Source organism: Xiphophorus maculatus, chromosome 22 (genome assembly GCF_002775205.1).
Source record: "Xiphophorus maculatus strain JP 163 A chromosome 22, X_maculatus-5.0-male, whole genome shotgun sequence".
Classification (NCBI taxonomy): domain Eukaryota; kingdom Metazoa; phylum Chordata; class Actinopteri; order Cyprinodontiformes; family Poeciliidae; genus Xiphophorus; species Xiphophorus maculatus.
Window position 1 is genome coordinate 14,939,840 of NC_036464.1, and position 25,489 is coordinate 14,965,328.

The 25,489-nt window shown below is 37.0% G+C and overlaps 1 protein-coding gene across 1 annotated transcript; it reads left to right on the forward strand.

Moving 5' to 3' along the window:
* Positions 1-1,171: 1,171 nt before the first annotated feature.
* Positions 1,172-24,664, forward strand: LOC102226746 (myoferlin). Its single transcript, XM_023327599.1, has 54 exons — positions 1,172-1,415; positions 1,834-1,889; positions 1,978-2,069; positions 4,450-4,558; positions 4,751-4,841; positions 5,313-5,482; positions 5,845-5,973; positions 6,251-6,313; positions 7,213-7,263; positions 7,410-7,440; positions 7,534-7,649; positions 7,737-7,863; positions 7,957-8,060; positions 8,132-8,200; positions 8,286-8,329; positions 8,413-8,495; positions 8,575-8,610; positions 9,844-9,968; positions 10,060-10,173; positions 10,351-10,528; positions 10,639-10,763; positions 10,850-10,959; positions 11,052-11,244; positions 11,336-11,491; positions 12,481-12,612; positions 12,704-12,867; positions 13,474-13,588; positions 13,918-14,020; positions 14,117-14,256; positions 14,340-14,504; positions 14,748-14,835; positions 15,498-15,575; positions 15,670-15,851; positions 15,949-16,116; positions 16,191-16,292; positions 16,400-16,561; positions 17,381-17,546; positions 17,636-17,706; positions 18,522-18,536; positions 18,619-18,717; positions 18,912-19,040; positions 19,420-19,572; positions 19,713-19,804; positions 19,897-20,067; positions 20,215-20,363; positions 21,394-21,533; positions 21,793-21,881; positions 21,971-22,066; positions 22,171-22,312; positions 22,402-22,501; positions 23,328-23,503; positions 23,614-23,723; positions 23,814-23,961; positions 24,116-24,664. Exons 1-54 carry the CDS (start codon positions 1,328-1,330, stop codon positions 24,152-24,154), a joined length of 6,144 nt encoding a protein of 2,047 aa, XP_023183367.1. The 5' UTR covers positions 1,172-1,327; the 3' UTR covers positions 24,155-24,664.
* Positions 24,665-25,489: the final 825 nt, after the last annotated feature.

A 25,489-nucleotide genomic window follows, 5' to 3' on the forward strand; every position in this document is an offset into this window, starting at 1 on the left:
ATGTCTTCCTCAAATATATCTAGTGTTATTTTCATTTTATTTTTAAATAAAACGAATTGATGAATAATTAAGCTTTATCTTCCACTGAGGATCTAATACCACCAATTTTCAACAGAGACCTTCATTCTCACACTGCAGGTTTCCTGGTTTTCCCTACAGTATTTAAAAGCAGATTGGTGTAAGCAAACCTTTTGGCCATCAGACTGCTCTCCAGAGGAACCAGCTCCCTGTTTTTGTCCTTAAAAGTAAACTTCTTACGTACCTTTAAGAACTGACTTTTTCTGATCTGAATTAAACTTCAGAGTGGTAGGTTATCCTGGGCTATTTTTGTAGTGGTTTCGCTGCTGGAGAACATAAACACCCATATTGTTCACTTATATTAAACTCTGAATTTAAATTATTTGCAGTCACCATGAATTTTGTGACGGCCTGGTATGTTTCTTTGTTTTGGTGTGGCACTGTGTTTGAACTATTGCTGGCAAAAAATGTTCTTTTTTAGCTGACACAATTCATCCTGTCATTTTGTGTTTAACAGCCCTTCTTGACAAAACTATTGAAGGAGTTATTGCTGCTACTCTTGCTCTTAATCCATTAAAATTAATATTGGCTCAGAATTCAGTTCAGTTTAATTCAGATATTTATGTTGTCATTATTGTGCCAATTCACAGCAAATATTATCTTAAAGCACTTCACAAGAAAGTCCAAATAATGTCTACTCTTAGAAATATGTAATCAAATTTATCCAATACAATCAAATCGTACAGATATGTTCAAATTCAATTGCAGACATTTCAGATCCTATTTGTAAAGCAATTTAGTCAAAGTCACTTTATAATGCCATTTGACGTAAAGTAATTTAAGGAAGCCTGAGAGTTCTTGGCACCAGTAGTTCTTCCAGATGCAAGAACTACTGCATCTGTTTTAAATTATATTTTTAAAAAATGAAAATACATCATAATAGTTCATCTCGATATACTTGTGGTTATTAATTCTGAGTTACAGCGGCAGTACCAATAGGTCCGCTAGAGGGTAGTGTTGCTCAGCATTAAAACAAAATTAAAATAACCTATCATAACTACCCTGGGGGGATTAAAGGCGATGAGACAATTCTGCCATATTTAAAAACTGGGTGTGCACACCCATTTCTGTTCCTCATTTAAAGCCACCTCAGAGGTAGTGTTTTTTTGGCCGCTATGACTCATGAATGAGGTTGTCCTCATCCTCTTCTGCAGTTCTCTCCTCCTTTCATCTCAGTTCTCTCTGAGGAGTACAACTCTCCTGACGGAATATGTGTCGAGTCGCCGAGTAAACTTGGATTTTGGTCACTATGTTGCGGGTCATTGTCGAGTCTGCGAGCGGGATTCCTAAAAAGAAAATAGGAAACCCAGATCCAATTGCTACTGTTCTTTTTAGAGGTGAGGAATCTCATATTATTTAAAAAAAAAAATTCTGTCAGCCAGACTAGTCATTCACATATTTTAATTTATGTTTTTTTCGGTCACCTTCTTTGGTAGCAAAAATGTCATAATAAGTCCTTAGTTAAGGAATCTTTTCCAGAGGGCTTTAGTCAAATATTTGGGCAGCGATTCAGAAAATGAGGAAGATACATCCTTATAAGGTCATAATATAACCTAATGTCTCAGTGCTTGTTCTTGGACTTATTCATATGTTTTCATTTGCACATGCATTTGATTTAATGCATGTTTCACAAGTTTGCAACAAGTTTAGCTGAATACCTCTCAAAATAAAAACATAAGAAAGTAACGTGAATAAAAACCCTACTAAAGCTGCTAACGCCCAACATATAAATTATTCCCCTTTTTATGCTTTCAGGTGAAAAGAAGAAAACAAAAGCAATTAACAATGACTTGAACCCAGTTTGGAATGAAGTAAGTGAAGAATTACAGTGCTGTTAACTTTATTTTTAACTTTTACAAGTTATGCACTGTTTTAAATGCTCTTCATTTTGAATTACAGGTTCTTGAGTTTGATCTGAAAGGCTCTCCTCTGGATGCATCCTCCTACATTGATGTGGTTGTAAAGGACTATGAGACAATTGGGAAACACAAGTAAGTGTTTATGATACACTGTCACATTTCAATCAATCAATCAATCAAATTTTATTTGTATAGCACATTTCAGCATCAAGGCATTTCAAAGTGCTTTACATCATATCAAACACAGAAACACAATGCAACATAGAATCAACAATCAAAACACGACATTAAGTCAGGTTCCATCAATAAATTTATAATTGATTACGTTTCAAATACAATCCTAAACAGGTGGATTTTTAGTCGAGTTTGCATCCATAAAAGGTTTACCTGTTACACTCCTACTGTGTTATATGTAACAAAATACCTATTGCTATTTTTATTCCCACTCACGCTCACAATCACACAGTTTAAAACGATGTAGACAGCATTTTAATGGGCTTCTGGTACAAGGCTCCGTACACCTCTTTCACGGAATTTCGAGCAGGGACTCCGCTGTCCCTCATTTGTACATTCGTATTGTAATAGTTTACAGTTTAATGTGCTTTGATTAAAGCTGGTCATTTGTATATCTTTGGGGAGCAGGACGTCCCCAAGAGAACATCTGTCTGATGGGAGAAAAAAGGGGAGAAGAAAAAGGAAAGAAAAATAGAAATAATTCTGAGTGAGGCAAAGGAAAAGAAACAAAGAAACATTTTTCCTTCTTGAAATATTTGTGTTTCCAGGAATAAGATAGCGATTACCATTTAAAGCGTTGTTGAAGACAGGATAATATTTCTCTGAATTCTGAACAGCATGTTGAAACTTCACTTAGCTGTGTGTCTCAAACTCACTGCAACCATGTTAAGACTTGTCAAAAAGAAGTGCTTTCTTCTTCTCTTCTAAGAGCAATGAAAATATTGCCTTAAGCAGAGATTGAGCTCTTTTACTTTCTAAACTTCACGTCCATAGCAACATAGCAACAAGACTGTGACTTTATTGTTATGGTTAAATAGCTGCTGCTCTGCTAGTGACATTCTTTCACCAGTTTCAGTGCATTAGTCGCAATGACATGTAGGCAAGAAGGCAGGCCAAGTAACAACATTTCCATTGAGTCATTCCAGTGATCAACAGTAACAATGTAAACTGATTTGCAATCCAAGAAGGGAGAGGTGATGGTGGGATAGGGTGGAGCTTCTGTCTCCCTTATGATGAATGATACATCATAATCAAAAGAGCTTGTGGTGGCTTGTGTTTTGCACAAGTGTGATGACTGCAGTTCAAGCAGTAATGGCACTTAAAGGGCTTTGCAGAAGATCTCATCAGAGCAACTACCTCCACAAGTTTGCCATGTCCCCAACATGTTTTTTGGAAAATACGAACAGGACTTCTAATGCTTTTCTTTTGACATTAGGTGTTACTCTTACTACTACATTCTTGTGGACGGCAGAATCAATAGTTGTCCTATCAACAGATTCCCTCTGGATCTCTGCAGCTCCCCCAGAGTTACAATAGAGTTCTTGACTGATCTTTAGATTAATTTTCTATCAGTTTTCATTAAGCTGAACAATTTTCCTTAATACAATGGCAGCTTAGGATATTGTTTTATAACTCAAGCCTGTTTAAAACTTGTTTTATACTGAGAATAAACGACAAACAGGTGGACTCTATTTACCTATTTAGATGATGTCTGAAGGTCATTGGAGGCACTGGATTATATCGAATGTCTGAGTAAATACAATGCAGAGTAAAGACAAAATTGTCCACTGATAGTTGGAAATGTACTAGTAAGAAACTTTTAACATCAATGAGAGCTAACTATATTCAATCTTCTGTTAAGAATGACAAAAGAAAACAACTAAATTCCATGTGCCTTTTGTTCCTTGTAATTCAGACTATTTTGTGCTATTATCTCTCATTAAAGTGACCACAAAGCATGCAGCACAAGTCAGTGGTACATTTAAAAAAAAGTTGTGCTTGCACTTCCTCAAAGTATATCCTTGAAATTGCATTGGCAACTGTTGATTAATCAGGGAAGATCCTTTCTTCCATTGCAATGACATTCTTTTGCAATTCCATTTTTGGTTCAAATTTAGTTGAGTTGAAAGACGTGGCATGAATTTGGAGAATTTCCAGGCTGTTGCAATATATTGTGATTATTAATCATGGCTGTAGAGCTTCTGTTTTTTACACAAAGGGACTAAGTTTTCATGCTATATTCAGGAAGCAGTGAAACTGGGAAGTTAGGAGTATCAGTCATTCATGGTAACGAGCAAAAACAGTTATAAACATTTATTCTGGTTCCAGTTTATGTTGCGTGGGTTACTATTTGTTGAACCATAGCCTCCTTGAAGTTCTGTTTGTGACGCAAATTCACAGCAATGTTTTATTTTTGTTTGTTTTTATCAGCACTCAGTATTACAAGTATGACTCGTGATTTTTTTGCTGAACATAAATGAATGTGATTTCTTTCTAGGTTCATTGGCTCTACAAAAATCTCACTGAGTGATTTGGCCAGTAGTCAAGTGAAGTCCCTGCCTTCTAAAAATGTCCCTTTGATCAATGAGAAGCAGCAAAATGTGGGGGTAAATAAATTCGCTTACTTCCATCATGAATGATCCCATGTATACTTAAAATGTTAGACCTTCACAGCAACTTCAGTTTTGCTTGTATCAAGTTATTCTATATTGTATTATATTCATAGTAGATAATGGATTGGATCATACTACTTGAAATGTATGGTCTATATATAATGGTATTTATTTATTATTCTCCAGGCAACCATTAATTTGACCATTGGGTATGAGTCACCTTCTAGTCCAGACCTAAATGATCACACTAATATCAACGTCTCCCACGCAGAAGCAGGTAAAAACACAACAGTTCATTTCTATTAAAATGGTCAGACTTCTATTATGACATTAAATGGTTATTTATGTCTTTCCATCTTGGTCTCTGGTCAACTTACACTTTTGCCTCTGAAGTTATAATATATATTTCTAATGAAGTATGTTTATTCAAAGTGACTTGCAATTTCTGTGATATAATAGCCTAAGATAAAGTAGACCCAACTTAATTAAACAGAGCCTTAGCAATTTTCTTAAACCTTTCTTATAGTGGAATAGCCACATATTGGGAAATGTATAAAATGATTTAATTTAATTTCATTTATTTATTACAGCAATACACATTTCATGGTAGGGAAATATTATAAACAATATTTCAGCTGCACCTATAATTATGCGTTTCTGTTTAAACTACCAACTATTTAATTGTTGAGAAGAAGACTAAGCACAGTTGCATTGCTCGTTTCAAATCTTTTTTTCTTGTGTTGTTCAGGAGATAATGAGGAGGATGATGAGACACAGGATGTTATGGATGGAGCTGGTCAGGTTGGAAGTTCAGGAATGCCTCCTTTACCAAACCAACCTGGAAAACCAAGTCATAAGTCGCATCATTTGAGTAGAAAGAGGAACAAGGTTCTGGCCAATAAGCCTCAAGACTTCCAGGTTTTGTTTTGTTTTGTTTACTTTTCCTGCATAACAACAAACACCAACTAGACTTCGGATTCAGGAATGTTTCTATGACGCACAAGAGCATGTACAATCAGATTAAATGGAGACTTAAATTCACACCGGAAAGTAGATCACTAAAATTTCTGTAATTCTGTAAAACTAAAAATTCATCTGTTGGTCTTACATATTTTCACACATTTGGTCCTTTGCATTTGGAGTAGTTGTGTTTGTCAGCTTCAGTGAATAAGAAGCTGACAAACAGCTGCCCCACAATGTTTAATTATATTTTTTTTAAAATGTAATTAAATCCATTGCCTGACTGTTTCTTCATCTGTCTTCTCTATTTTAAAAACCAGATTCGAGTTCGTGTTATCGAGGGTCGTCAGCTGCCAGGCAACAACATAAAGCCAGTGGTGAAAGTGAATGTTTGCGGACAGACCCACAGGACCAGAATCAGGAGAGGAAACAACCCATTCTTCGATGAGGCAAGTTTCTGATAGTCTTTGCTGCTCTGTTATTCTTTATTTGCTCCTCAAATATCCTCAAGCTTTTGTAAAATGCTAGGCATTTCTTTCTTTATTAGTTGCAACAATAAAATGGCCTTGTTAACTCCACTATGTTATCCTTTGCAATCAGATCATTTTGCAAGACTTTTCACTTTCTCAGCTTTTGCCATCGTGAGAATGTTGGTCTCACTGTGAAATCCTAAAACACCCACATATTTACCCAAGATAAATGTTTTTCATTTTTTCTGTGTTTTAGATGTTTTTCTACAATGTTAATATGCTGCCTTCAGAGCTTTTTGATGAGAGCATCAGTCTTCGAGTAAGTATTATGTTTCTATTCATGAAGCAGGAATTCTTAGTAAATATATTTCTTATGAGCCTGTAGATTTGTTGCCCACACACATGGCCAGTCTAGAAGGTTTAATTTTTTTCTTCTAAACCAACAGAGAATCTACCTTTATTTCATCTCCAGATTCTTATTATGAAGGTCTTGATGAATTTCTTCATTAATCTTTCACCTGCCCCACAATGTTCCCACCTCCAAACTTTCTGCTGATACTGAATTTTTGGGGTGCTTTGCAAACCAATCCCACTCTGAACATGGCATGTATACTGATATAAAATCTGGTCACAAGCGACCTCTGTAATCTCCCAGTATGTCATTTGCTTGTCCAATTGTTCTAGACTAAATTTTACACTCGGCTTCACCAGGCTTCTCCTTCAGCAGTGGAGTCTTGCGCTGAAGCAGACAACTGGACAACTCTTCAGGAATATTGTGACGAACACTCGGTTCTGTCTAGTAAATTGTGTAATAATGTTATGTTTATTTTAGTATTGTGGCTCCAATAATTGGAAACATTCATTAAATACACTGAGAGGGAAAAGAGATTCTTTATCAACACTCATTGTTTCTATTGGTTTTCTTGGCATTATGTCAGTTTTTGCACCTAGTTTTTCTACAAGATTATCATTCAGTCATCCACTTTTTCCAATTCCTCTGACACGTAGTCAGAGGAATTGACTATAAGTTAATTCAGAGGAATTGGAAAAAGTGTGAATTTAATTTCAATAGCTACGGTATATGAAGTGTGAATGTCATGCCAATAGGCCCACTAGAAAGAAAAATATATTGAGAAAGAAGTTGACATGTTTTAAGCTTACCGTCCCAGTGGTAGATGGGGTGTTTTTACCAGCTCAATGTTTTGTTTTTCTTCACAGGTTTATGACTCTTTCTCCCTCAGAGCGGACAGTCTCATAGGAGAGTTCAAGGTATACTGTATCACTTATACACCAATATAAACATATGCAAAGGCATACCGAAGCTGAAAATTTAAATGTTAAAGTATTTTTTAGAGTAGTTAAAATTCTGTTATCTGACAGCAGTTTAATATTTCTCTTTTTCCTCTTCTACTCAGCTGGATGTTGGCTACATCTATAATGAACCTGGTCAGTTTTACCAAAGAAATACATTTTGTGAAAATTTGAATTTCTTTTTATATTCGTGCACCGATGTAAACAAATTCTCCTCTCCATTTCCAGGTCATTCTATAATGAGAAAATGGCTGCTCCTGAGTGATCTGGAGGAATCCAGCACAGGGGCCAGAGGATACCTGAAAGTCAGCATTATTATTGTCGGCACTGGAGATGACCCACCGGTACAGGCAACATTTTCACACATCCTACAGCAACTTTTAAAATGATTATTTAAAAAAAACTCTTATATCCTTTTCTTTTGGTTCCAGAGTGAAAGAAGAGAGCTAAGCGAGGAGCAGGATGATATAGAGAGTAATCTTTTGGTTCCAGCTGGTGTCACGATGCGATGGGCCACTCTGAGCCTTAAAGTGTTTCGTGCAGAGGATATGCCACAGAGTAAGGGACAGAGTAATTGATGCACAGAAATGCATCAATTTATTCAGTCAGATCCCCTCTAGAAACCTCATTTCAAAATCTTTTGCCTTACAGTGGACGACGCCTTCGTTCAGACAGTGAAGCAAGTGTTTGGAGGGGATGGAGACAAGAAGAATTTGGTTGATCCATATTTGGAAGTCACCTTTGCTGGAAAGAAGGTATTTTTTATCTTTGAGTTAATAACAAGTCTGTGTATGACTATTGTTTCTTACTCTTAACAATGTTTTAGTTCTGCACCAAAATAATCGAAAAAAATGCAAATCCAGAGTGGAACCAAGTCATCAGTCTTCAGGTCAAAGTAAGAAAGATGCATGTTGCAGCTCATCATCATCTGAACTTTAGAATGGTAAACATTACTGCACAAATAACCTCTGCTTTTGTAGTTTCCATCCATGTGTGAACGCATCAAACTGACCATGTATGACTGGTAAGTGTTGACATTATTCTACAGACAAATCCTTGGATTAAATGCAAATATCAGTATTTAATATTGCTATCTACATTTGCAAGGGATCGTCTAAGCAAGGATGACGCCATTGGAACAACATTTTTGAATTTGAGCAAAATGTCTTGCTCTGGTGGGGAAATTGAAGGTAATGATGTTTTTTTTCTTTTCACTTGATTTTACACATTGATGTACAAAACACCACATCTTTGTTTTATTTTAAACAGATACCAGGACTGAAACTTCAAACACAGCCTCTGAATGTATGTATGAGAATAACTCTTTGTATATTTTAAATTACAAAGTAACTAAATACAATATTATATCAAAAAAAGACATTGCTCAATGTGTACAACAACCATTGTCTTTAACAAAGGAAGAAAAAGAAAGACATTCATGAGGCAGCACAATGTGACTAAAAAAGTGAACCACAGTAAGGAAAATCCTACATAAGAAATGCATCCTTAAGTGAAATATTACTATGGTTTAAATTCATATGGCCTGCCATATCAAGCAAACTTAAAACTCTTATTGCGAGCAGAAAAGATAAAGTTGCCTTACAAGTGAAAAATATAAACAAACATCACTAGGTAAAGATGGCACTGTCAACTTTAAACTATGTTCTGTATTGCAACAGTGTACAGTAGATACCTTTAAGTTGAAACACTGAAAAATGGGAAATTGTCATTAACTCTGTCCACAAAATCCAATATGGCTTACTTTGCACAGAAAACCTCATGACAGTTGCAACTAAAAAATTTATTTGCACCACCAATTTTTTTAATCTTATCTGATTTTTTTTCTCACTCTTATACAGATGTTATTACTGCAGAGAAATGCATACAGAACTTATACAGCTAATAGCTATTAGCTTGCTTATTAACAATTACCAAATTCCACTGGTTCCTGGTTCGCTGTCATCCTCTTAAATTTGCACAGGACGTTTTTGCATTTCATTTTGCATTGCTTTGAGATGTTTTTTGAGGACTCAAAGATCAACGTGCTTGAAGATCCATATCATAATTGTTCATATTTAGCTTGTTAATAATTGTGTTATGACCCCAGGTTGTTTGGTTGGGTTTTGGTTATTTCTGTGTTTCTTAGTTCCTCTTTTATTTAGATCTGTTATGTCATGATGTGTTAAATCCGGACTCAAATGCAACAGGCGAGAGACAAAATAGTTTTCTTGTATATCTAATGAACAAACAAAGAATCAAACTTACAAAAATCCAAGGAAACCATGGAGAAGTGACGAGACGAACCGACGAGTAATGACTGACAATGAAGTGCTTAAATACTGGGAGGTTGAATGCTGGAATAAAAGACCTGGGTTGATGAGCTAGAGTGAGGTGTAAGTGGACTGAGCAGGAGCCAGAGGAGAGGGACAGAGGACAGAAAGGTGGCAGAGGGACAAGGGAGAATACTAGAGGAACAGGAAATAAATCTGACACTTAAAATTGTTTAGGTGTTTTATTTAAACATGTGGTGATTTATAGTGAGCCCTTCAGCATCAGAGGGGGGGTTTCTCCCTGCTTTTGGACCCTGCTATGTCAACCTGTATGGAAGCCCCAGAGAGTTCACCGGCCTGCCCGACCCTTATGAAGAGCTGAACTTTGGGAATGTAATAAAACTATTTCATCTAAAATGACGTAATGATGTTTTAAAATGTGACAAAGCATGAATGAGGTTTTTTGGTGTGTGATATGTCCCAGGGAGAAGGAGTCGCCTATAGGGGGAGGGTCCTTGTTGAACTTTCCACTCAGGTGGATGGAAAAGTTGATAAGAATGTGGATGATATCTGCAGTGATGACATCCTAGTGGCACAGGTAAACATCATGCAATGCAACCCTGACATACTGTTAAAACCATTAAATGCTGTCATGTGACTGGTCACTTTTTCCTTAAGTGACTTTTATTAATATTTGTGAATACCATAGTGAAAGAAGTCAGAAGTTTCTTCCTTCTTTTTTCTTCTAACACTCCATCATGCTTTTTAATTACAGAAATACCAGCGCAGGAGGAAGTACTCCCTCTGCGCCGTTTTCCACAGTGCTTGCATGCTCCAAGAGCCGGGTGAGCCAATCCAGTTTGAGGTCAGCATGGGTAACTATGGCAACAAACTGGATTCCACCTGCAAGCCATTGGCGTCCACCACCCAGTACAGCTTTGCTGTGTTTGACGGTATGACACTTACAAACCACAAACCAAAACTGCTGACTTGGAGTATTTCAGTAGAAGTGCACAAAACATCTGTTTAAAATGACTTGGTATATTTACTGGGATCTCCACAGGTAACCACTACTATTACCTGCCCTGGGCGGACACAAAGCCGGTTGTGATTCTCACGTCATACTGGGAAGATATCAGCCACCGCCTGGACGCTGTCAATGTTCTCCTCTTTATTGTTGATCAACTGGTGAGACAAGTTTTAGATGTAAAGTCTACGCATACCATATACTACTCATTAATTACAGTTTTTATATATTTTGTTATTTAATTCAGGAGTCCCATCTAACTTCTCTGAAGAAAGAAATTCAGGCCAAAGTGTCTGAGGCACAGCTGACAGAGGTTCTGCTCAGACTGCTCAACCATTTGATTGAGAACATCAACAAGTAAAACATGACCCATTCTTTCTTTTTTAGAGGATGTATCATATAATTAAACATTAGGATGTTTGGAATAAACACTGTCTTACTCCTAAAAGCCTTCAGCTTCCAGCACTGGAAGGTCAGCACAACATCACAGACCTCGATCTCCAAATAAAAAGTCTGCGCGAGGCTGCTTTAGTCAGTATCAGAGCGGCGGCCTGTCAGATGGCAGAAGAGACCCTGGATGTCAAGTCAGTTGTTGGAGACATTGAAGAGTGGCTTGAGAGAATCAAACTGCTTGCAGATGAGGTCCTTGCTTCATCTGTATCCCCTTGGATAATATAATATGTAATGTTAAAGGATGTGATTAAAACTTAAAAACAATTCTTTCATACATCAGGCTCAGAACAGCATGCCAGATGTGATCATATGGATGCTGAGAGGGGAGAAGCGAGTGGCATACGCCCGAGTCCCAGTCCACCAGATCTTGTACTCTAACTATAGCGAGCAAGCTTGTGGCAGACACTGTGGAAAAAGTCAGACCGTCTTTATGCAGGTAAAAAAACAGCCAACATTCCTAGAAACTGTATCCTTGAAAGCCTGTTTTGCAGTTTTACTGCCTTGTAAAAGTATTTATAACCCTTAAACCTTTTTTGCTATGTTATAAGCACAAGCATCAAGGTAATTTGTATGATACTTGATAGACCAACACTAAGCAGTTTCAAAATGTATTTTTGCAAATAAAATCTGATAAGTGTTGCACACCTTTTTTTTTTTTTCAATAGTGCTACCATATGTTTTCAGAGGTGAGAATATGATAGTATAATGAATCCCATGACACACCACAGACAGGTCAGTGACAAGGTAGAGAAGATGTTTAAAACAAGGTTCAGGATATGAAACAATAATCCAGGCTCTGAACCCAAGTATAACACAGATGTATGGGAGAACTGCAAACCAACCTGAACATTGTCATCCATCTTTAACTGGCAGGCCAGAATGGGACGACATTAATGATAGTGATTGTTCTAGCAGAGGTTAGGTGGGAAAATTAGCTTCACAGATCTGATCTTTATGGAGAAGAAAAAAAAATAGTAATTTTTGAAAAAAGGCTGTGATAAGTCCAAGTTGAACGTTCCCATTAAGTTATGCAGCGGCATACAGAAAAAATGACAGAATGAGACCAACAATGAACTTACTGGATTACATGCATGCTTTGTGGGAAGGAAGTATTTTGTGATAGAGACAAACCACAAAGTACTTGCAGCTTTGATTGCAGTGAAAGATTGTTTTTGAAAGTACTGGTTCAGGGAGAGTTGAGTACAAATGCAGCCCACACTTTTCAAATTTTCATTTGAGAAGAAAATCATATATCATTTTCCTTCCTTTTTATAATGATTTACTACTTTGTGGTGGTCTATGAAGTAGAATCCCACCAATATACATACATACTGTATATAAGTTTGTGGTTATAATGTGGAAAAATGTGAAAATATTTATGTCCATTGTCTTGTTGCATATTTCATCACATTTTTGCTTTGTCAGTACCCCATGGACAAAAACAAAGGAGTGAAGATCCCCGTTCAGTTGCGCATCAACATGTGGTTAGGTCTCTCTGCTTATGAGAAGAAATTCAACAGTTTCTCAGAGGGCAACTTCAGTGTATATGCTGAAATGGTACAACTCTGACACTACATCTCATTTAACTTGCATTCGTTCATTTCTCAAAACTCTGCCAAACACACCTTTCTTCTCTTATTCTCTGCAGTACGAGAACCAGGCTCAGGTGTTTGGGAAGTGGGGAACCACCGGCCTGGTGGGTCGCCACAAGTTCTCAGATGTGACCGGCAAAGTGAAGCTCAAACAGGAGCGCTTTCTGCCTCCACGAGGATGGGAGTGGGAGGGAGACTGGTTTGTTGATCCAGAGCGATGGTAAGTTTAAGAGCCTGACTTTATCACGTAAATCACACATTCCTGTCCAGTACTAAGAAAACAAGGCACACAAGGTATTTTCTTACAAAGGTTTGAACCTTCAGTCTAGTTGAGACAAGCTTACATACCTCACACTTTTACAGACAGTTGTTTTCCTTTTTTTTCCAGCTTCTTCTGATCTTTGCCCTCTTTTACTTGTCAAAAATCTTGGACTCTTCGATTACTCCAAATGCAGTAGAGTCCAAAACAGGAAGATTGTTTTTATGTTTATTTAATTTATTTCTGCTGAAGTTGGCAGTGAATTTTCCCAGGAATTAATCTTTTATAAGTAATTAATGGTTAGTAGAGCTAGCCACAGAATATTATCACTATAATCTCAGAATACCAATAGAAATGTAAACACTAGCAAGTGTTGTGATTTAGGGAGCTGCCATTTGGTCCTCTTAAGTGTTTACATTCTCTCACAGGCTCATTTAAATGACCTCACTCTCTCTGAGGCATAACATCCTGGGCTGGTCGAATAACTTTATCATTGTTCTGCACAGTGTGTGTGTGTGTGAGCCTCCCATTAACCTTTGTGGTGTGGTGTACTGGTGTTTTGTGCAGCCTCTTGACAGAAGCCGACGCGGGGCATACAGAGTTCATAGATGAAGTTTTTCAGAACGAAACACGTTTCCCAGGTGGAGAGTGGAAACCTGCTGCGGAGGCTTACACGGACGTGGTACAGTACATGGTTTTCACTCAAACACACACAGATTATGTTTTCACTATAGGGCACAGTAAACCCTGGCAGCAAGTATTTAAGTGTGTTTAAGATACTTTATCTAATTTCCTGTTGAAAACAAACTTGTTGCTAAAATCACAATAATTTAATATCTAAATCTGCCAGGAGTAGGAACAATTTGCGCTTAACTGTCCATATAGAAGTCTAATAATGCAAATGAGTTGGAAGTTAAAGCAGAGTTAGCAAGTGTTCGCATGCTGTTGCTGTTATCGAATTGTGAGCATGCTCTCTGAAAATGAATGACAGTGTGTATGTTCGTTTTGCAGAATGGAGAAAAAGCTCAGAGTCCCGAAGAGTTTGAATGTCCACCTGGTTGGAACTGGGAAGATGTCTGGAGCTTTGACAGCGACAGAGCTGTTGATGAGAAGGGTAACATGATTGCAAGAATCTCCTGAAATTAATCACTTCTTTCTGTTTCTATATTTGAAATAATGTATTTACAGTAGCTTCATCTTTTACTCCTAGGTTGGGAATATGGAGTGATAATTCCACCTGATGATAAACCCAAATCCTGGGTTGCAGCAGAGAAGATGTACCACAATCACCGCAGGAAGAGACTAAAACGAAAAAGAAGGAAGATTTCTGACAAAGTTACTGCAACTGAGGTGAGAAAAATGTAGAAAAGAAAAAGGAGTGCTCATAAATTATGCAATGAGTACAATCTTGTACTGTATTTTCATTGTTATAGAAAAGAGAACCAGGGGAAGGCTGGGAGTACTCCTCTCTGATTGGCTGGAAGTTTCACAGAAAGGAGCGCTCTTCCGACACGTTCCGGCGCCGGCGCTGGAGGAGAAAGATGGTCCCTTCGGACTGCATTGGAGCCTCTGCCATCTTCAGACTCGAGGGAGCCCTAGTGAGTTTTGTTTAAATGTTCCAAGTGAGTTTTCAAAACATGTGACAATTAAACCTGCTTTCATGGCAACTGGTATAATCTGAGGCTCTTTGTGTTACATCCTCCCATTATTCTCCAGTTCCAGGAAAAAGCTGGCACATAACTCAGGAAGCGTGATGTTACGCTTGACTCTGTGATTCATAATTTGCTAAAAACTGTTCTTGAGTTTTCCTTTCAGTACCTCGACATATGTTTTCTTAACAGGGGGTTGATGTTGATGAAAAGGCCAGTAAAACGGATGCAGCCAAGCCATTTGGTGCCAACACACCCACAGTTTCCTGCCATTTTACCCGTGAGTAACTGGGGCAGATGGAATTCACTCTTGGACATTGATTAAAATCCCTTTGATCAGATTGTTGACTGTTCGTAATTAAAGATAACACAGTTCCATGTTTACTGGCACCACTGGTAGAAATGTGTAAAGTGCCTTTAAGAAATTCTCTTTCATTGCTGTAGCCCAAATTGGCACTGAAATGTTTAGATAAACTTGTTATTTGAGTAAATTTATTGAGTGGGGAAAATAATCATGTTTGGAATTTTTTAAAATAAAGTCAACAATGATTCTCTTGTTGACATACCTGCAGTTGGATTGTTTATGCAACCCCCCTTTTTCAATAAAACTACACTTAAGTGTTCTGTAGCATTTCAAAAGTTGGAAAGTTTACTAGATCCTAGCTTATGTTTTTCTGCTGAATGCTTTACTTTTCTGTTTAGTTCACCCTCAGTATTTCCACAGGATTTGGGTCTGGTGAAAGATTTTCCTAAAAGAAAAACATTTATTTCAAAATGTTTTTTGCTGCAAAACATATTCAAATTTAAAGTTGTATTTATTGCTGAAGCATAAATTTAGAGTTTATGCTTCAGCAATTACAGATTATGTTATTTTAAAGATGTTGGATCATCTTTACCATTGTTGCCAATAAGGATGAAGGATGCTGTGTTTTCTCCCTCCAGGTTTCTATCTTTACCACCTTAGGGTTTACGTCTACCAAGGAAGAAATCTCTGTGCAATGGACAAGGACAGTTTTTCAGGTAAAAACTAAATATGACTGTACGCTGACAACGTAGCCATAATTTGAAATGATTAACGATGTGACTAAGACGATTCTGCCTTGATCCACTCCAGATCCCTATGCCCATGTGTCATTTCTGCATGTCAGCAAGACGACAGAAGTCATAAGAACCACACTGAACCCCATGTGGGACCAGACTCTCATCTTTGAGGACATCGAGATCTTTGGAGACCCACAGACGATTGAACGCAACCCTCCAAATGTGGTCTTTGAGCTTTATGACAGCGATCAAGTGGTGCTTTACGGTTTTAATTTGGGAATTTTAGAAAGCCCCAGTGGTAGATTTATTAAGATTCACTAACACTTGTGTACCAATGTGGTTTAATTACCAGGGAAAGGATGAGCCGATGGGTCGCTGCATGTGCCCCCCTGTAGTAAAACTCCCAAGTAAAAGCCAGAGTTTGTCTGACAGTTTGAAACTGCAATGGCTTCCAGTCACTAAAAAAGGTTGCAGTGCTGGGGAGGTGCTTGTTGCTGCTGAGCTTATACTAAAGGAGAAGGTATAGAATGTACTAAAATGTAGCTGATTACCTTTATATTGCATAAATGATTTAAAATGGTGGCTGTTTAACAGGGCGACGATAAGGATCTTCCTCTGGTGCCTCCTCGACGGGGGGGGAACCTCTACATGGTTCCTCAAGGAATCAGGCCAGTTGTTCAGCTAACTGCAATTGAGGTACTGTTTTTTTTTTTGATTCCTCGGTGAACAGTTCCAAATTTTCTTCTGAAGCTTTCTTCTTTTTCTCCTCCTCAACTACGGTCCATTCCTTTCATTCATCCTAGGTTCTGACTTGGGGCTTAAGGAACATGAAGACCTTTCAGCTAGCCGCAGTGTCGTCCCCCAGTCTGATAGTGGAGTGTGGCGGGGAGATGGTTCAAACGGCTGTTATCAAAAACTTCAAAAAGCATCCAAACTTTCCTGGATCTGTGCTCCTCCTCAAAGTGGTATCAACTCTCTGTCTGCTTTATCTACTGAACAAACATGTGACAACAGCAGAAAATGACAACTCACTGATAGCAGGAAGATGCTCCGACTAATCTGTTTGAATCATTACATCATAGGTCAGACTCAAATGGCATAATAAACAAACGTGGTTGGTCACAGAAAAGCAGAGAAAAGCAGCCGATGTTCAAAGAAAAACTTTGAATTTCCTTCACGAAGGCTGAAGAAATATACTACTATGAAAGATTACAAAATCTGGCTCTTCTCCTCTTCTTTACCCATGATTGAAATAGTGTTTGCCATATTCTAGTTTCTCCTGAAATCTACAATCATCTCATTTGTTTGATTCACATTTAAGATGAGATGATTTTTTTCCACACAATGCCACAAATTGTTGATACATCAACAGGAATAGAATCAGTTATTTTGGTTTGATCAGGGCTCCTAACTTGAAGTTGTATTTCATAAACATCAACTGACCCCAATAGGGATCCCAACTTCTACAAGGCACACCATAAGTTACTGGGATAATAAAGTGCAGTTAAATCAAATTGTGTGATATTTTAGCATTTTATGACTAAAATAAAATACTGAACAACCAAGAGAAATAATCTAAGTTGCAATGGTTACGAAACTGATTTGAGTTGAAGCAGTAAAGAGGGAAACTTGAGGGAAATCAAGAAGAGGCCAGTTGAGCCAAAGCAGCCCTAATCTCTCATTCATTATACGAATTCTGATGCTGACACATCTGACATGGAATAACCGTTGTAGATCATAACTTTGTTTGTTGAATTATGTGAAATCTCTCACTGTGCTCGTAGCTCCTGCCTAAGGAAGAGATGTACGCCCCTCCGATTGTACTGAAAGTAGTCGATCACAGACCATTCGGCAGAAAACCAGTGGTGGGTCAGTGCACCATTGACTGTCTGGAGCAGTTCCGCTGTGATCCATACCGCCCTAACAGTGATGTCTGCATGTCAGCCAGAGGTCTTCTTACACATCTATTACATCGAACACATTTACACATCCTTTGCCCCTAACAATTCAGAATATATATTTTTTATTTGCCTGTGTAGTGGCCATGATAACTGCTGCCCAAGGAGATGTTGTCATAGACATTGAGGAAGGAAACGTTTTAAAAACTCAGGTAAAGCAAAGGTTAACACATACAGCTGTTGCTGTAATAATGCTTTAAATTAATACACTTTGAAGCAGGTTTATTGGAAAAATATGCAAAATAGCACCTTCATGCAAAACAAAAAGAAAACAAGAGCAAGTGAAATAGCTCAGCAAAACTAATTACAAAGGGTTCCTCCAAATTATGGTTGCTGCAGTACCAAAATACATCCAAACCCTTCATGATCCTAAAAGGTTTTGGACCCAGGCCTACGGATCAGGAATATTCTTGGGTTTGTGCTCACCAACAGTCTTTTACACCAGAAATTTTAGTTTTAGTCAGGATAGTATGAAGGCCACTCTAGTGTCTTACAACTCAATCTCTGCTAAAATTTAAGGCTTTTGTGTCCTATTCCTTGTTTGTGAAAGACAGTTCTCTTGACTCCGCCATATTTTTAGCATGCAGTGAAACGTTACCACCAGCAGGCCAAGTTTTTGAATGTGTTTCATCTCAAGCAGAAATTGTACAGCATCAAGTGTGTCTAAGACCATTCATGATGTGGAAATGCTGTTCAGAAACTTTTCAGGGAGTTGAAAATTTGTAAGACTGCAGTAGGTTCTGAAAGTAAAATTTTATTTTACACTTTTACGAAGATCCTTGTAATTTTAATGTCATTTAACTATTTGAGCTGTTTGTGTGTAGTTTGCTTAACTGCAACCACCTGGAAAATGTTGAGTTCTGCCAATAAATCCCACATTGTAAAACGTTTAGGCAGAACTAAGAATTCTGACAGAATCATTTTTGTTTGTACTAATAACATTCTCTATTGGCTTTTCACTTGACAGATTAAAGAAGCAAAGGTAAGTTTTATGCATTTACCAAATATTATATTAAAGTGTGTGCAAAACTATACACTGTAGATCCATCCTCATTTCTGACTAGGAGGACGAGACAGTAGACTGGTGGAGTAAGTTCTACGCCTCTGTTGGAGAGCATGAAAAATGCGGACCTTACCTAAAACTGGGATATGACACGCTACAGGTGAAATATAAGAGTAATAATAATATATATATTGCACACTATTATACCATAACACACTGTGGAGTTTTCAGAAATAGAGATATCAAGATTCAAGAAATGTGCAACTGAGACAGATGACTTGCTTTTTTTTAATGTTTCCAATGTGCATGCATACTAAATATTAAAAAGATGGACTGTTGATGTTGGGTTCACAGGTTTATGACACTGAATTAGAAGAGATCCCAGAGTTCCAGGGTCTGACTGATTTCTGCAGCACTTTCAAGCTTTACCGTGGAAAGACCGAAGACGAGGAGGAAGATCCCTCTGTGGTGGGAGAGTTTAAGGTAGCAAACTGTCACTGTAATGAGGAGATGATTTTAATTGTTTCTTGTGGCTTGCAACGTTTAATTACTGACCCAAAGATAAGATAAGGCAAATTTATTTGTATTGCACCTTTTAGCAACAAGGCAACTGAGTGTGTTTTATGTTACTTTAGTTAAATCTTACAATTAAAAGAGGATGTTACATACCGTTGCCAATAACTATTTTTAATTAACATTTTCTCTTGCAGTAGAAATCTTTACAGTGACCAAATATTGGTGTTGTCATAAGTTTTTTAGTCTTATGTTCCTGAATTTATTCTGGACTCAGAGTAAGAAGTGCAGAGATTGTAAGTGTGTTTCAGTGATAACCATTTGCTTGGTTGACTTTGGTGACCTTTAGGGTTCCTTCAGGATTTACCCTCTGCCTGACCAAGGGGAGCGCGCTCCACCTCTCCAGTTCAGAGAGCGTCCTGAGCTCGGACCACAGGAGTGCCTGGTCAGAATATATGTGGTGCGCGGCATTGACCTGCAACCCAAGGATACAAATGGCCTGGTGAGCTTCTTATGAAATGAAAATGGTTAAGATCATAAAATAACAACTTAATTTTTGATCTTCTTCTACTAATTTACTTTGAATATGAGATTCTTTTTGTCTTGAGTTTATTATTTTGCGTTTCTTGGCGTTTATTTCAGTGTGACCCGTACATTAAGATAACGCTTGGGAGAAAAACAATTGATGACAGGGATAGTTACAAACCAAACACCCTCAATCCAGAGTTTGGAAGGTGAGGTTTCTTATTCTCAAGTTATTTTAAGACCAGAAAAATTTAGTCTGTATGACTGCATCGTCTTTCCACTTCTATTAATGTCTAAACAGGATGTTTGAGCTGTCCTGCTTCCTCCCTCTGGAAAAGGATTTGAAGATCGCTGTGTTTGACTTTGACTTACTGAGCAAAGATGAAAAAGTTGGCGAGACGGTCATCGACTTGGAGAACAGGTTCCTGTCTTGTTTCAGGTCTTGCTGTGGGCTGCCACAGACATACTGTGTGTAAGTGGAAACTTTCTTCTACGGAGAAGTGGCATAATATCTTTACTCACCTGAAATTGCTCTTTAAAGGTTGATAGTCGGAGCTCTTTGTTGTTGTGATGCTGTGGCTTGATTGATCTTTTTTATGCATTTGACATATGATTGTAGGTCTGGAATAAATCAGTGGAGAGATCAATTGAGACCTTCCCAGATCCTCCAAAATTTGGCTAAAGAAAAATCCCTTCTTCCTCCACACATAGACGAAAATGGAAGCTCTCTATCTTTTGCTGGAAAACAATACAAACTGCAAGATTATGGTACAATTTATATTTAAGATTTCTTTATTTCTCACCAGCTGTTTTCTTCCTTCAGGCTTTTTGCTTTGTCAGCCTTTCATGTTCACAACTGACACTGAACATGAAAGTCAGTTGAATTGACTGACTTTCTGAATCAATCAACATACTTGAGGAGGTCGTGTCAAAGAGGAAATATAACAAAAATGATATTTCAACAAGACAATACCCCTAAACACATGAGTCAGCAAGTAGCACTTTTTTCCACATCAACAAGATTTGCATTATAGAGCTGCCGGTCTAATCACTTGAACTTAATGCAACACAAATGTTGTGGTGTGACATGAAAATTCTGCTTTTCGTGCAAAACTACTAAACGAAGAGAAACTGTAAAATGTAGTCATCCTGGGTTGGAATACCTGTTTACAGTTGGCATGACACAGCATTTTTCATTGTCTCAAGTGAATGTATTTTTTTAGCAGTCTAAAATTCCCCTTTCCCTCACTTCCTGCAAAGTGATTTTTGCTTTGGAATAGAATCTGCAGTGTTTCCCATTCATTTTCTTGTATGAAAAATAAAACTTTAACACCGTTATATGGAGAAGTGCATCTTGCATAAAATGATGCACTGAGACTCTACCTTAAATGTTACATTCAGATGTTTGAATATTTAAAGCAGTTTTATTAGGAAAATAAATTTCAACTTTATCTTGGAGTTTGCGAAAACTCCAAGTATAGTAGATCAGATCAGGCTGAATGGACACTGAACATTTCTGCTTGCTTTTCTCATTCTTGTAATTAATTCTTAGTAAATGTAATTATTAAGAATTAATAAAGTGCTGTTTTGAGTGAAACTCACCAATCCCTGCTTAGTAACTATGGCAGTTCATCAGGAAAAACTCTTTTTTCTTCATTTAAATTTTTTCTATTATCAACCATGTTATATTTTCATATTTTATTAAGAAATATACCTATTTTATTTGCGTAATTGTGGACCTGAACCTAAAGTTTTGAATGAATGTATTATTTTGAATTGTGTGTGATCCTTCTTCCAGAGAAAAACTCTGTGATCCACCAACATTTGGGACCAGCTAGAGAGAGACTGGCCCTGCATGTCCTTAGAGACCAGGATTTTGTTCCTGAACATGTGGAAACCAGAACCCTGCACAGTTCGCACCAACCCAATCTCCCTCAGGTGAAAAAATACAACAAATCTGACTGTCTTTGTTAAATTTCACTGAATTTTCACTTGATATATGCAATGGTTCAAAAAATAATCTTGCCACTTGGAATATTTGAGCTAGTAATAGGAAAATTAAAATAACCTTTGTGATTGTAGCATGATAACACGTGAAACAGCTCAAGTGATAAGAGCACTTTTTCAGAGCACTCTGAGATCAACAACAATACATATTTTGAAAGGTTGGATTGAGTTTTCTTTTTCACAAATGCAGGGAAAGATTCAAATGTGGGTAGATATTTTCCCCAAGAGTCAGGGCCTGCCTGGACCTCCATGCGTTATTACTCCTCGGAAAGCCAAAAAGTAAGAAAAGCTTCACAACTTTGGTACAGGCTAACATTTTAACATAATGATTACAATACTGAAAGCACTGTGACAACGTATTTAAACAGATACTTCCTTCGAGTCGTCGTTTGGAACACCACAGAGGTCACTCTGGATGAAACAAGTATCACTGGAGAAAACATGAGCGATATTTACGTTAAAGGGTAAATTACTGATGTTTTCTCTAACCAAAATCAATTATCTGTATTTTGGACTTGGAGATATTTTTCCTCAAGACATCATGTTTGGGTATTTGACTATTTTTCAGGTGGATGCCAGGAATGGAAGAGAATAAACAGAAGACAGATGTCCATTACAGATCTCTGGATGGCGATGGAAATTTTAACTGGAGGTTCATCTTTGGGTTTGACTATTTACCTGCAGAACAGCTGTGTGTTGCCTCAATGAAAGTAAGTGAATCTATAGGCCAGGAAGACGTCATTCAATGTTTTATATGTTTAAATATAATAATTAACAGACAACATTTGACCATTTCTAGGAACATTTTTGGAATCTGGACAAAACCGAGCACAGGTTTCCTCCTAAAATCATCATCCAAATATGGGACAATGACAAATTTTCACTTGATGATTACTTGGGTAAAATATTTTGGTTATTTACTCAAGATATGTCAGGATTATAGATCAACACTTAAGGTTGAAACCACAATTATTCACAATATACACAAGACAGACGTAGTGATTATTTTCTCACTGTCTGACATCAAAGCAGTCATTGAAGTCATTCCTGTTTTAGGTCAAATAGGATTAATGAAATGATTTCTATTTGCTGAATGCTTTCATAAACAGCTAGATCCATCTATTTTATGATGTGCACCAATCCCTCCTGCAGCAAAATACCTCATAACATAATATTGTCACCTCAGCAATCCATCACCGTCCTGCATTTCCCCTTTTCCTCCAAATGATATGATGGTGATTATGGCAAAACACTATTCCTTACTTTCATCAGACCTACAAATGACAAAAAATAAAATGTTTGCCTCAGTGCAGTTGCAAATTATAATCTGTTTTTTGTTGTTTTGGAAGTAATACCTTCTTTGAGGAATTTCAGACAAGATTTGTCTTTCTGTGTAAAATGACAAACTCACCAGCTTCAGCCAGCACTTTACAATGTGTTTTCTTATTTGTTCTGAGATTGATACATGATTCATACATTCAGAGGAGTGCTTTCAATTAACCTAATTGTGTTAAAATGATCACGAACTTCCCCAAATTCTCAAAAAATATCCAATCGTATTCTAAATATGAATGATTTTGCTAATACAAAATAACCCAAAACAGACATATTTGGTCTGGTTTAATGTCAGATAGTGATGGGAAATAATTTTCTTTTTTCATACATTGTATATAAATATCAGGTGTCATATGCACAAAACATCCTATGATCATATTTCCTCCACAGGCTCAGTTGAACTTGACCTGCTCAATTTGATGCCCCCTGCCAAGACTCCAGAAAAGTGCAGCCTGAAGATGCTGTCAGGAAAGATGAGAAAAGTCTCGTCTTCACTTTTCTCACAAAAGTCCGTGAGGGGCTGGTGGCCATGTGCAGTTGAGAAAAATGGGAAACACGAGCTTGGTGTATGTTTGATAATGTCCAGAGCAAGATTTATTTATGTTGGAATTTTTTTCATGTGGAGACTTTAAGACTTTTAAATGCAGTGTTTGTTTTTTTTTTTCTTTTTATTTAGGGCAAAGTGGAGATGATGCTGGAAATTGTGGAAGAAAAAGAAATGGAGGAGAGACCTGCTGGAAAAGGCAGAGACGAGCCAAACATGAATCCAAAACTGGAACCACCCAAGTAAGAATGGATCTCTCCTCAAGCAAAGATCTGGATTATTTTTGAGGATCTTTCTGGGTGCTAACAATGCTGATTATGTTTATGCCACAGCCGCCCTGATACTTCATTTTTCTGGTTCACAAATCCTTGCAAGACTATGAAGTTCATTATATGGCGCAGATTCAAGTGGGTTTTCCTTGGACTGATTCTCCTTTTGCTGGTTATCCTGTTCCTTGGAATCTTGTTCTATTCCCTCCCTGTAAGACTTCTACATTTATCGTTCACTATTTGTCAATTACTAGTGATCACATTTTGTCAAAAACTGGTTCAGTGTTTATTTGCTTTCACGGTAGAAGGAACATCTCAACAAAGATCGTTTAACTCAATAACACTGAATTTTCTTTTCTTCACAGAATTACATCTCAATGAAGATCGTGAAGCCTTTCTCTTAAAAAAAAAAGAAGAAAAAAAATGCATTTCTACTGCAAAATCTGCAGTCATGCTCAATGTTTCTATATGCAATAATTTACTTACAAAGCATTTTTATGTTACAGGTGCTCCTTTCCTTTCTCAAAAGGAAGCATAACATGTTATTCATAAGTTAAAATGATAAAAATGCAAAAATAATTTTTGTTTTTTATATACATTGAATGTTTTTAAATGTTGTAATGTTCGATGTCCTTTCTATTTTTTTTTTTAAACAAAATTTTACTACTCACATTGTACTCATACAGCTATATTTCAAATAAGCTGAGAGCCTTACAGATAAGAACTGGTTAACATGCAGACTTTCAATAAACAATTTTAAAGTAATAATACATGTTAAAACAGAAAATCATAACTTCTTTTAGTGACCACCATTAAATTAATGAGAATTTGGCATTCCAAAAAATTGGAATGTACAATATTTGATACAAATCTAATATAATTTTTTTCAAATAAAGCTGTGGCTTGATTTAAAAGCTCTGTGTTGAACCGTGGTCTCTTTCATTAAAATATTATAAATCAAAACTGGCAAGAAATGGACAGGAGGGATATAAAACTATCTGCACTGTTCTCATACAGTAGAGGGCAGTATGCACCTTTTAGTTATTTTGCAGTCAGGCGTGTGATTTGATACACAGTTGTTTATGGTTGTATAGTTTATGTATTAGCCTCTGACACGGTTTCTAAGAAAATTGCATGCCATTCAAAATCAGGCTTTGTGGTTAATTAGTTGCAAGTAAACCAACTAAAGCTTCAGCTTTATAGATTGGAATAGTTATACATTTAATTGGACAATCATACAGAACACAACATAGTTAGAAATCAGTAAATTAGGTATTATGGGCAATAGTATCATTGCCCATAATACCTTGAATTTAACCTGACACAGTTGTGGATTTCAATAGAGGCTATTAAAAAAGAAAGAACAGAAATAAACATTTAATTTGTCCAGTGAAGTGTGTTGTTGGGTTGAGAAGGCAAAACATCTAGCCATTATGTTGCGATTTTAGTTCATTCTTAGTTCAGTAAGAAGTCATTCAGAAAATCTTCCTTATATACTAATACATAACTATTATGAAAAAAAAATTATGAAAATAAGGAAAAATGGTAAAAAAAAATAGAGGACAGATTAGGTTAAAATGTGGTTTTACAGAATTTAAAAAGGAAGTTTGTAGAAGTTTGACCTTGAAGAAACAGAATATATAAAAGGATCATGATTACTACAGCTGGGACACTCAGACTTAATGCAACATTACAATAGGGATGACAATTCGAGGGGAACAACTGAACATGCAGGAAAT

What these genes read in the sequence shown, in the direction of transcription:
- LOC102226746 (XM_023327599.1), top strand. Translation starts at nt 1,328, where the DNA reads ATGTTGCGGGTCATTGTCGAGTCTGCGAGCGGGATTCCTAAAAAGAAA. An exon ending in TTCAAACACAGCCTCTGAAT is followed by an intron (nt 8,611 to 9,843) that starts GTATGTATGAGA and finishes GGTGATTTATAG; the next exon opens with TGAGCCCTTCAGCATCAGAG. An exon ending in ACAAAGTTACTGCAACTGAG is followed by an intron (nt 14,257 to 14,339) that starts GTGAGAAAAATG and finishes TCATTGTTATAG; the next exon opens with AAAAGAGAACCAGGGGAAGG.